Below are 11,874 nucleotides of genomic sequence, written 5' to 3'. Positions count from 1 at the left end.
TGGACTAAGAATAGAAGGTTTAACTTTTATTTGATTTTATACAGGATGTTATGCCATCATTTTCTATCTGACTGCATGTTCAGTGGTGCTGGTTAAAGTGCTGATGTTTTTGTAGCCGTCATTGTCCCATTGCACCCCCCATCAGTGGCACCAGAGAGCCAGTGTGCATACAGAGGGAAATGAGGAGGTGATGTCATCTATTATTCATTGTTCCTTATTCTTTTTCTCCTTCTAGTGTGGCCTCTTTCTCTCAGACCAGTATTGTGTGGTTACCAGCGCTTGGCTGCAAATCCCAGCGTGATTTATGATCCAGCCTGTTCAACTGGAGTTATGATTCACTGAAACTGAAATGTGTGGATGAATAAAACGGAGAACTTTATCAATCAAAACCTAGAACTTTCAATCTATCTTTACACCAAAGAAAAAAAAAAGTGTCAAATGTTGTGTGGTCATGCAACTGTTGATTAAAATTGTACATTTAAAAATGAGGATAAAAGATAACACCAACTCATGTTATTTGCTATTTGAATTTTTATTAAATTGTTTTTCCATTGTAACATATGTCAGTGCAAAATACACGGAGGTATTTTATTTTTAACACTGACAGGTGAAGGTAATTGAAAAGCTGGTCTAATTAGTACAGAAACAACAAGCATGAAGTAAAGCTTGATAGTAAATCTTTAAGAATCTTTCATGTCATGGAGTACAACGCTTTCTTATCCCGAGTCGACAGCTGGCACATTATGCCAGGCTGTTAACTCACATAACCGAGATCACATTGTACAATTACACACACTGCGTTGAGCAATCTTGTCTAGTTTAATTTCTTTGAACGTATGAAGGTGTTTTTGTTGCTGTGTTCTACCATACATTTTCAATTTGGCTCAGTTATATATCTGTTCATCTATTTAAATGACATCCCTACATTTTTATGTTTTTGGTTTAGTCTTAAATGGTCTAAAACACCATTGGACAAAGCTGTTATTCATCGCCAGAGGACCAGGAATCCCCCTCATCAACAGAGTCATCAGATAGCACCATCTTGGCTTGCGCTGGCTGTTCATCTTTATGCGTCTCATCCTGGCCTCTGAGGATGCCCATCTTTTCTTTAGGATTTCCATGTGCTGTTGGCATTCCCTCCATATCTCTCCACTCCTCTCCAAAGACCACAGTCTGGTGTAAGTCTTCAGTCTTGCCGGGGTCATAAGTAGCTGCCATCTCCGTTTTCCCCTCACTCCAGAAACCTTCCTTCATGCTAGTGCTGAAAAAGCTATGAATCTCACCTTTCTTTTCCTTTAACTTAAATTCCTCCTCCTCTCCTGAATTGCTGCTCTCGAAATCCATCACAGTCTGCACTTTTTCTGAAAAGCTCTCCACTGTCTTTTCGAGATGTTCTTCAAATTCTCCAAAGATGTTTTCCGCTAAACTTGGCATTTTATTTGGATTTTCTAAATTCTCGTTTAGTGGGGAAATGCCTGTGTTTTCATCCATACTTGATGCGTGTGTGATCTCAGCTGCATCTGGAGCATTTGCGCTTTTGCCCCAGATGTTTGAATTCTCCCAGTCATCAATCTGAGGGGCTTTAGGTTCTTCAGTGTTCTTCTCCTCGCTGAGCACTTCTTCAGGCAAACTGATGATGTCAGACGCAGAATCAGCCTCTGTGACTCCATTAGTAAAGGTTAATGGCTGCTCATTAATACCAGCCGCTGCTAAAAGGCTTGTTTTCTGAAAGCACTGGCTGGCATTTGGAGACTCGTCTTCTGAGCTCTTGCCCTCTTCCTGGTCTGAGTTGGGAATGTCTGATGTCATGTTGTATGGTTGACTGTTTATTTCACTCTCCAAAGAGTGACTGTCTGTGAGATCCTTGTTGGTGTGCATGGAAACTTCCAGAAGATCTTCTGGTTCTTTGGTTGCAGCTGTATCTTGGAACATGCTCAGAGTTGATTGAGTTTCAAAGGAGTTTTTAAGCTGCTGGGATTCAGGGAATGAGATCGGATTGTCCATATCAACTTGTTCTTGACTTTCATATGAATGGACTTTTTCATCCTCAGGTTGTTCGGTGTGTATATGCTGGTTCTCAGTCAGTTGTGGTTGCTCATAAACCTTGACATTATGATCTTCATCTTTCCTCATCTCTGTCATAACATCACTATCGTCTTCCAGGTTTCCCTTGAGCTCAATTCTTGCACTTTCTTTCTCCACCATGTCCAAACCCTCATGGACTTCCGAGTCACTTTGAGGCATCAGGCATGCCTTGTCACCATCTAGTGCTTCTTCTTTAGAAACAACATCTTCTGTCACCATCTCTCCAGTGACCTCCATGTCTGGTTCTTCTGTGAGATCCTCCATGGTGTTGAAGCGTTTGGAGGCACTCTGATTCCAGAGGCTGCCTTCCATTCTTTCTTTCTCCTCCTCACTGTCACTGGTCTCACCCATGAGGTGCGAGGCTTGCACTTTCCCATCTGTTTCCTCGTCACTCTTATAATGAATCAAGGGCCGAGTGTCTGCTAGCGTGTTCTCCTGACTGTAGCTGTCACACTCGCCAGGATCGGTTCTGCACGAGGCTGATATGTTTGGGGAGTCATCGTCTTCACCTTGGTTCTCTTCTTCTTCCACAGATTCCTCAGGTAAAGGATCTTCCTCATTTACTGTCGGATATGGATGGGGTTCAGTTGGTGTTACAGTTTTCTCTAAAGTCTCCTGATGATCTACACCTTCACCCTGCACCGAAATGTCACTCTTAATCACTTCTATCTCTTCTTCTTCTATTTCAGTCACATTTTCATCTGTTTTATCCTTCATGTTAGTGTTAATGTTCATTTCGTCCTCTGCTTCCACCTTAGAGTCAGGGCTCATCACTTTTGTTTCATTCTCTTCTTCAGTTTCTTCCTGTTTGTCGCCCTTATTGATGGAATCAATCGCTGCCTCAGTTTCACTGTCCATTTGCTCTGTTACCTCCTCACTAATATTGCTGACATTGTCCTGTTCATCTACCCTCATTAAATCGTCATGATAGCCAAAATCACGCACCAAATCTAAAGTTCCTTGCTCGAGGAACGATGAACCCAGTTTACTGGTGTCTGCACTGATATGGCTAGATTTTAATGTATCATTATCATTCTCATCATCTCCATATGCATCTGTGTGGCTTTCACTGATGTTCTCTGATCTTACATCCATCTCAGAGGCATCATCTTTTTCGTCCTCTGCTACGGTTTTATTTTCTTCCCAAGCAACCTTAGGTGCGTGTGAGATCCGAGCCATTTCAACAGATACTTCAGTGTCCTCATCCTTCCCTTCTTCTGAAACCCCTGCAGGATCTGCGAATGGACCAGCCCAGCTTTCTATTTCTGGAGTTTGGGTCAAGTTAATTAGTTGGTCAGCTGACACACTTACTGATGCCGATGCAACAGTTTCAGATTCAACCACCTGATCTTCCTGGAACTGTTTTGATTCGTCCTCCTCTTGAATCTCAATATCTTCTGGTTTGAGCTCTGGTTTTGGTTCTGCAGCGGTTTTGGTAAGAGTTGTTGCAAGGGCCAGGTCTACATGGGCCCTCTCTTGCTGCAATTGATCCACAGACTTCTCAGCGGCGTTCTCAGTCTCCTCTGGGATATGAACCTCTGCCTTTACTGTCACTGAGGCTCTGGTTGGTGTTTTTTGTGGAGTCCCTCGAGTCGGGGTCCATGATGGAGTCACACTAGTCAGCAGAGTGCGAGAGGAGGTGATTGATCTGTGACTTGTAGGCACAGCATTGCTGACATGGCAGGAAGCAGCAGTGGTCTGTGAGGCTGGGTGGGTCCCAGTGGGTTTTGAGAGCACATCTGTAACAAGAAACAAGAAGATAGTGAGGCAGGCTCTGTTACACAGACAGGGACCTATCTGTTCAAATCTACCTTTGGTAGATCATCAGATCAATTTCTGAATCCCAAATATGCTTAGAGTTTTAAATAATTATATTGCATCTTCAGTTTTATGGGTATCTAAAAGAGAGGGTGAAAATATGTGAAATATAAATATATATTGTTTTGAATATAAAACAATGTAACAAATTCAGTTTGTCTCATAGTTTGTTGTATAATGTATGTGCTTGAACCAACTCTTTAGAGTCATAGTTTCACAATTTCTGACTACACTGCTTGTGCTGTAAGCTTTTAATACACTTAAAAAAACTGTTCTTAATGCTTAAAAAAAAAATGGCTGAAGTCCCATGCCCTGATAGCTATTATGCTATTAGAAAAAATGTGGTTGATGGATAAAGCCCCAGGCTAAAGAGATAGATGGAGATAGTATGAAACATACAGACATAGACCCCTGATCTGCTTCCCAATGGAGTTATCAGAATACACACTAGTCGTATACTGTGAATGAGCCGTAATGGAGATGTATTGATCTTCATTATGCTTTTCCATGACTACATTACTGGAAAGTGGAGCCATCTGCTACAGTGACCTTTGGGACTAGCACAGGAAGCTAGTCTTACAGGCTTAGACAGATACCTCACCATGCAGTGTCACAAAGTACTAATCATTTAACCAGCCCGGAGCACAGCAGTATTTAGGGAAAGGAGATCTGTTCAGATGAAAAATCTGTATAGGCTGAATTTTGTTCCCATTGCTTCCCATTGCCTAAATAGATGTCACTATTTAGTAAAAACAATAATAACAATAATAAAATAAATTCTTTTTTTTTTTATGTTACCTAAAAAGAAAGCAGAGCTGGTCTTTTTTGTTGTTGGTCTGTCAGTTCTCAGCCCCTCGCTGTCCAGCAAAGCTCTGGAAAGAAGCAACAGAACATTTGTCAGCATCACAGCAATTTCTTTAATGTGAGGGGTGGGTTTAATGAGATGGAGTCGGGTTCTTGAGCTGCATTCTTGTGCTTATTAGTTCTGTTGTTATGCAAATAGTATGTCAGATTTGTCATTGCAGGATTTGGTTTGACATCAGTTCATCTACCTCCTGCATGCAGCACTGAACAATCGCAAGGGTTGGAATTTACAAACTAATTTACATACATACACAATGTAACAGTTAGCCTGCCAAATGCATGTAATTTCATTTACAAAAATCATCACACAATCATATTTTTAAAAACAAAGTGGATTTTTATTTTTTTATTACAAAAAAATGTATTCAAAAACTTGAAAAGACTTTAAAGAGATAGGCTTATCATATTGTAACCATATGAAATAAAAAATGGTTAATAACCTCACATATTTAAAACCCCTGTCCCATCCCCATCCAGTACCTGTGCATCGAATGCAATGCAACTTCATGATATGAAGGACCATGAAAAAAGTGACAGCTAAAACGCTTGGTCAAAATTAATTTCAGTGTGCTCTCGACAGACATAAATCGGTCAGATCTGAAGGAAGTTATTGAATGAATTGCCCACCCCCCTGTTTCACTGCCCCTCCTCCAAGCAGATGGATCAGGGTCAGTGCCGGGTGGGAAATTGGAGAGGGTCCATTCTGCTTGACTGATCTAAAGTTGCCCCTCTCAGGGTGTCTGAGATGCTTTTTAGAGCCACTGATGCATGATCATATTAGTTTGTCCTCCATAAACTGCAAATCCCACAATGTGGGGAATCCCATTTAGAGAGGAAAGGGAAATAGCTATGCATATTTTACATCATGTAAAGATGGTTCTGAAGTTCTTAATAAAGAGAGGTTGTATTTTGCTGGTGTTGATGATGATTTTGAAGACAGGTACCTGTATGTGGCCACCTCCAGCCCAAGAGACATCTTGACCTGCAGCAAGTTTTGTCTGTCCACCATTAGGCTGTCTATCTGCTGCCCCAGGCTGTCCTTCTCCATCTCCAGAGCATCTACTTGAGCCTGTGCAAAGATATGAGACATTTTTTCTTCAGAAATATATATTAAAGTGAAGAATATGTGGAAAATTGCAATAGAAATTTCACAAAATGAAAAGAACCCAGTTAAATACATGTGTCCTGTTCCAAACCTTTATGGACTTCTGTCTTCTGTAGAAAAATGTCTCAGTACTTTTTATCCCTGAAACAAAAGCGGGGTCCAGTGTTGTTTTGGACCCCAACAATTTCCATCGTATGGACTAAACCAGATGAAACATTTCTCAAAATATCATAAAGGTTAGAGCGAGTAAATGAAGACAGAAGTCCATAAGTTTAAACTATTACCTGAAAATGTTGAAGCTCCTGTTTATGCTCTTCTTTCTGCTGCACTAAGTTTTTCTCCAACATCTGCCTCTTAGTCTTAGTGCTCTCGAGCTCCTTTGCCAGATGCTGGACTTGATGCTGGTTTTCTCTCTTTTCTTGATGAATCTTTGTCATGTTAGCTTTGGCCTGGTTCAGACTTTCCTCAAGACGTCCAACCAGTCTCTGATAGTTGTTGGTTGCCTCCTGCCATGCTTGAGTTGCTCTGTGGCTGTACTCTTGTCCCAGGTCTGGGATGCTGGCAGTCTGAGTGTGCTGTGGGGCCATCAAGACTTGTTTTGTCTGTTTCAGAGAGGCCTGCATGGTTTCCATGTTCTCCTGGTGGACTTGCATCTGTAGCAGGAGGTCTTTCTCAAGTTGGCCAACCTTCTCTCTTAGCCAAATCTGAGCTCTACGCTCCTCTTCAAGCTCCTTCCTGCTCTCCATGAGTTTTCTCTGTGCCTCAGCCTGAGCGTTCTTTGCCTTCTGTCTTTGAATACTCACCACCTCTATATCCTCCATCAAGTTCTCGACTTCCAGTTCCACATGGTCTTTCTTCCTCCAGGCCTCCTCCAGCATCCTCCTGGCCTGGCTGAGAGCCTCCTCTTGAGCTTTGCGCTGGCCTGCTGGTTCCCTGCTGCTCTTGAGAGTGTGGATCTCCTCATGCAGTAGCTTGTTTTCCTCCTCCAGAAGCTTCACGCGGCCTAAGTATGATTCAAGACGCTGGTTCAGCTCCAGCATCTGGTACTTTTCCTCCTGAAACTGGGTGAAGGGCAGTCGGGCACCCAAAAGCTCCATCTTAGAGTGGTGGAAAGTGTTAAGTCTCACTAGAACTGTGCACAGAGGCTGTGAATGGCTGGAGGTCTTTGTGGCTGCTGAGTTATTATAATGACAGGCTTGAGGGTGAGGTCTGGACCACAGTCCCAGTGCCCAGTGGCTGAATGGACAGGGGAGAGAAAGACCCTCCTTTTCATAGACAATGAGAAGGGGGAGGGCGAAGGAGTTAAGGAGGAGGGGTGGATGGATGGACAGAATGCAAGAGTGATGTAATTTGGGGAGTTAACTCTACTGCTGCTGGATTATTAGCCAGAATGTTTGGACTTTCAGTCAGCATTCACTTTCAGTGCATCTTTTTTTTCTATACAGTAAAAAGAGTGTTGTTGACTGAAACTGTCTGTTTGGAACAACATGAGGGTAAATAATAACTGAATTTTCATTTTTGGCTGAATAATCATCGTAATTCTTGATGTTTCCTACATTTTGTCACATTAATTACTGCCCCCTCTTGTGGCAAGATGGTGACAATACATCAGCCATAATAGAGCTCTGAACACCAGGATGTATGGCAGGATGAAAATGATCTATAGTGAGGAGGTAACTACTCTCATAACTGTATAGAGGACTACTCTCATTATTTTTACTAAACATTGACATTTTATCACAGAAACTATTTTGTTTAATGAACTGTAAAAAAAATTATTTATATATATATATGTGGGTATATATATGTATGTATATATATATATGTGTATATATATATATATGTATCTTTTATGTATCTCTTCACTTTTCTCATACTATGCAAATTCAGGAATTTATCAATCAGCGCCCCACAACATATTGTGTTGAGTATCATTGGTACTAGACTGGACTCTCTGAAAAGTCAGAAACAGCTTGGGTCTGGACCACAGGCGCCAAACTTGAGAGAGGGTACGTCTAAAATATGACAACAGAAGAGTTAACTGATAGTTTCCTTTTTAATTGGAAGCATTTTCCTTTTGATAAACCATGAAAAAAAAAAAAACACAACAGTAAATCAGTTACCATTTAAAAGCAACTACTGATGCTTTCCATATTTTTCTTTTCAGATTCCGGATCAGTGGCCCTTCAGGAGGATACATGGACTGCATTCTGTCTATGAGCAGCAAAAACACACTGAAAAGCTGGATATCAGAAAGATGTCACATGTACAATAGATGGATCTGCGAAGTGGATGTCTTAACCAAACTTCCTTCAAGTCCAAACCAAACCCAACATTAGCAGAAGACAAAACAAGAGACAACCATATCAAGAATACCTTTATTTTCCAATGCATTTGAAGTTTGATTTGTTAGAAATTGTAAGTTTCACACAAATCACTTCAAACTGTTCACGGTTCATTTTTTTGTCATTGTGGATCTGCTATTTAATATGCATAACACAGATGTCTCACAAATCAGTCCATTAAAAACATTTCATGTCACCCATGGTTCTCAAGTTTTAAAAATCGACCATGACTTGTAAGATTAAATACGAGTGTGATCTGAACAGCTAACAGTCTGATACTGGAGAATTGATCCTTGCACTTCATCAGCAGCTCAGATTCTGATCAGCTTGTGTTTGCAGTGAGTTACAGCAGCATGCGAGTTCACTCTTTGCTCTTTTTTTTCTTTTTCTTTGGCACAGGCTCCTGAAACTGCACATTTTCTACCACCTCCTGATTTTTGCTTTGCCTCTTTTTTTTGTTTTTCTTCCTGTCGTCCTCCTGTTCTTCAGTTTGTGTGTCCATTATCTTTGCTTCGTTGCTAGTGTCCTCTGTTCCTGTCATCGCAGTATATGAGTTCTCCACATCTTCGTAGTGCACCGCAGAGGATTTCTTTTTCTTCTTTTTCTTTGTGGAGGCACTGTCAGAGGCTTGTCGGTGCTCAATACTGTCCTCCTGTGGCTGTTTGTTATGTGTGTCCGTGGCATCCCCACTGATGTCATCAGTGTCAGCCGTCTCATCCACCTTAGACCGTTTCTTATTTTTCTTCTTCTTGTGCATACGTTCATCCACTGGCAGGTGTGTGTCTCGCTCCTCTGATGTGTGTGTGAATGCCTCGCTGCAGTCTCCATTAACACTATCCTCAGGTGCTTCTTTTTCTTTGCGATTTCTCTTTTTCTTCTTCTTTGGCTCTGTATCTGCGATCATATCACTGTTCACGGAAGCACCATTAAAGACCATCCTCTTTTTGGGTTTGCAGTCCTCAGTATCATTACTTGAAAGGATGCGGGTTGTCGTCTTATCTTCATGGATGTTATTCTCTGATGGTTCCTCCTGCCTTGTTGATTTCTTGCGTTTTATTTTCTCATTCATATCTGGACGTCCCTCAAGATTTAGACAATCGGTGCTGCTTGTGGATGTTTCAGCGGTGTGGTTCTTCTTACCATACTTGTTCATGAACTCTTGTTCCTGCTGCTCAAGCCGGGCCAGTTTGGCACTCATAGTGAGTCCATGTCTGGCTCCTCTATTCTCACAATAAAACAAATATGTATATAAGTAACCAACAAAACTGGCATATATAAATCTATATACACACACAAATAAATAAATATATACATTTTGCCTTTGTATTAATTTAAATACTAAAATAAAGAATAATATACAAATAAATCACTAATTTAGGTTATTTACAATATTACTAACACTGCTTTGATAATATTATGCTATCTATGATTCATGTCCTGCTCAAATGTGATGATGGAAATGGGTAAATGCTAGAAGTTTCAGTATTCCAATTTAAACCAGTTTGACGAACATGAATTGATGCAAGGATAAAACAGATTGGGATACAACACAGTGCAAACATGAAGAGATCAGAGCTTACTTGTGCGCTGTTCGTCCTCCGCAAGCTTTGAGCAGATCTGCATCTGATAGTCTTAACAGAGACAGAAATACAGAGTTGAGATGGCCTGAGCACAACTGATCTTCAGATATAACACATTTTAAAATAATCTTTATTGTTTTTGCATGCCATAGTAAGGAACATTTGATAGTGCATGTTTAGTGCAGAATATTCTACTATGATAGTATATAACAACAAAAAAAGAATAAAATATTCGATATATAAACTATAAGGAATGTGTCAGAATTTTGTCAAATTGGCAGCTCATACTTCGTCGTGCTAGAAAGGTCCAGTTTCTGGTCCTCATCATCAGAACTGCTGCTGCTGTCATCTGAATCAGAGGTTTTTTCTGGCCTTTCCTCACCTGACAGCAGCGTAGCGGACTAAGAACAATGAAAGACAACTTTACAACAACTGCGTAATCCAAATACTAAATCACTGCTGTTTTTTTTTTCTTTTTCATTTATTATAGGTACCTTGACAAAGCATCCATAGAGCATGGACTTGGCTTGCTGAGCCTTGCGTGGCTTCTTGTTGGAGATCAATTCATCGTTACCGTCATCTGACTTCTTCACCACCGCACCATTCTAAACAAACACCAGATGAGCCAAAAACACAAACACACTCATTCACACACAAGGTTGCAATAATTTTTTTATTTACTTTTTTTTTCAGATTGTCTTCAAATCACAGACAAACTACAAAAAGACTCTTCTTTTCTGCATTTCACCCCTGCAGTCTATTTTGTGAATATTGTTGGCTTTGTAACAAATTGCTTAAGTTTTTTATTTGTAAGTGACTTTGGATAAGTGTCTGCTAAATTAATAAATGTCAATAAAATAAAGGTTACACATAAAACTGAACTGTGATATACTTGCAAAATGTGATTCAGAATGTATAACAAAAAAAAAAAGAATAATAGCTACAGGAAAGAGATGATTTTAGAGTAAAAATTTATTTAAATCCTCTTCATATTACTCACCTGCCCTGATTCCACAACCAGACCTGACGAGGCTTTGTTAAAAACATGGTCCCACCAGTGGAAGCTGAACTGCTCACCTTCCTTATGGCCCATCTGAATACAAACAGTACACAATAAATACAAATATAATGTGGTAACTTAAAATGTCAAAAGTTACATTTGTAAAACTATTGACCTGTATTGAGATATGCTACACTTAACGCAATCGGTTTTTGACAGTATTTCTAATTCATGTATAATTATGATACATACTGTTTGTTTGTTTTTAATCTGGCATTAGGAAAGTGTCATAAGTTAGGAAAATGATGGTGAAGCATCACTATTATACATAACAATAAATGTTTATAAACAAACTTCATTTCCATGGTGTCAGCTGACAACATGCTGTATTCAATGCAATTATCGAAAAACAAAAAGATGTTCTCTACTCACCCCTCCTTTACCACATTTAATTTTGACTTTAATAGCTTCTGAAATGCCATTCTCCGATCTTCCCAGACCTTTACCTACAACACAAGTCTAAATATTAGCATCACCATACAGACTTGACATGTGTCAGGAGAACTGTTTATATCTATATGAAAGATACGAAACGGAGTTTACACAGCAACACAAACAGGGTTTGTGATGTATAAAACTGATTTGACCTTTTTCCCAGCCGTGTCGCAGAAGCTGCTCCTCGGCGAATTTTAGTCCTTTACTCCTTTCTTGTTCAATTTCTGCCATTTCCAGAATAACTTCTCAGAATCTGCACATGTGAAGCAGTTAGTAAAACAAGGATCTGCCGACTTCACATAGCCGTTTTAAAAATGCGTTAATACAAAATAATTTCTTAATCTGTCAAAGAACTATGAATCCGATAACACGCTATAAATAATTTTAGGCTCGTACCGAAAAAAGAAAATAGGAAACAGTCCCTACCACGCGTTCAGCAAGAGAGCAGACATGCCACCGGCTAGGTATGCAACTATGGAAGGCGAATAGAGTCAGCAGCAGCGCTCTTAACGAAACGCGTTTTCATCTCTCTCGCCCTTACACACACAAATATTAACGTATATATTCATGTAAAATAGCTAA

The 11,874-nt window shown here is 40.1% G+C and overlaps 2 protein-coding genes across 4 annotated transcripts; both read right to left on the bottom strand.

Moving 5' to 3' along the window:
• Window positions 1–513: 513 nt before the first annotated feature.
• nes (nestin) lies at window positions 514–7,122 on the bottom strand. Its single transcript, XM_026284873.1, has 4 exons — window positions 6,157–7,122; window positions 5,712–5,836; window positions 4,702–4,775; window positions 514–3,824 (listed from the first exon to the last, which is right to left on the bottom strand). Exons 1-4 carry the CDS (start codon window positions 6,967–6,969, stop codon window positions 982–984), a joined length of 3,855 nt encoding a protein of 1,284 aa, XP_026140658.1. The 5' UTR covers window positions 6,970–7,122; the 3' UTR covers window positions 514–981.
• A 1,110-nt stretch (window positions 7,123–8,232) lies between these two features.
• On the bottom strand, window positions 8,233–11,832 carry LOC113116622 (G patch domain-containing protein 4-like). Of its 3 annotated transcripts, none has more exons than XM_026284870.1 (8): window positions 11,719–11,832; window positions 11,445–11,545; window positions 11,230–11,303; window positions 10,798–10,890; window positions 10,292–10,402; window positions 10,086–10,198; window positions 9,798–9,848; window positions 8,233–9,437 (listed from the first exon to the last, which is right to left on the bottom strand). In XM_026284870.1, the coding sequence occupies exons 2-8, from the start codon at window positions 11,521–11,523 to the stop codon at window positions 8,579–8,581; spliced, it is 1,380 nt and encodes a 459-aa protein (XP_026140655.1). In that variant the 5' UTR covers window positions 11,524–11,545; window positions 11,719–11,832; the 3' UTR covers window positions 8,233–8,578. The 3 variants fall into 3 exon arrangements, with proteins under 3 accessions (XP_026140655.1, XP_026140656.1, XP_026140654.1); XM_026284871.1 differs by having other exon boundaries at window positions 11,689–11,778; XM_026284869.1 differs by having other exon boundaries at window positions 11,445–11,768.
• Between the last annotated feature and the right edge of the window lie 42 nt (window positions 11,833–11,874).

This window comes from Carassius auratus, chromosome 16 (assembly GCF_003368295.1).
Source record: "Carassius auratus strain Wakin chromosome 16, ASM336829v1, whole genome shotgun sequence".
NCBI classification, from domain to species: Eukaryota; Metazoa; Chordata; class Actinopteri; order Cypriniformes; family Cyprinidae; genus Carassius; species Carassius auratus.
This window is presented reverse-complemented; position numbering and strand designations above follow the sequence as displayed.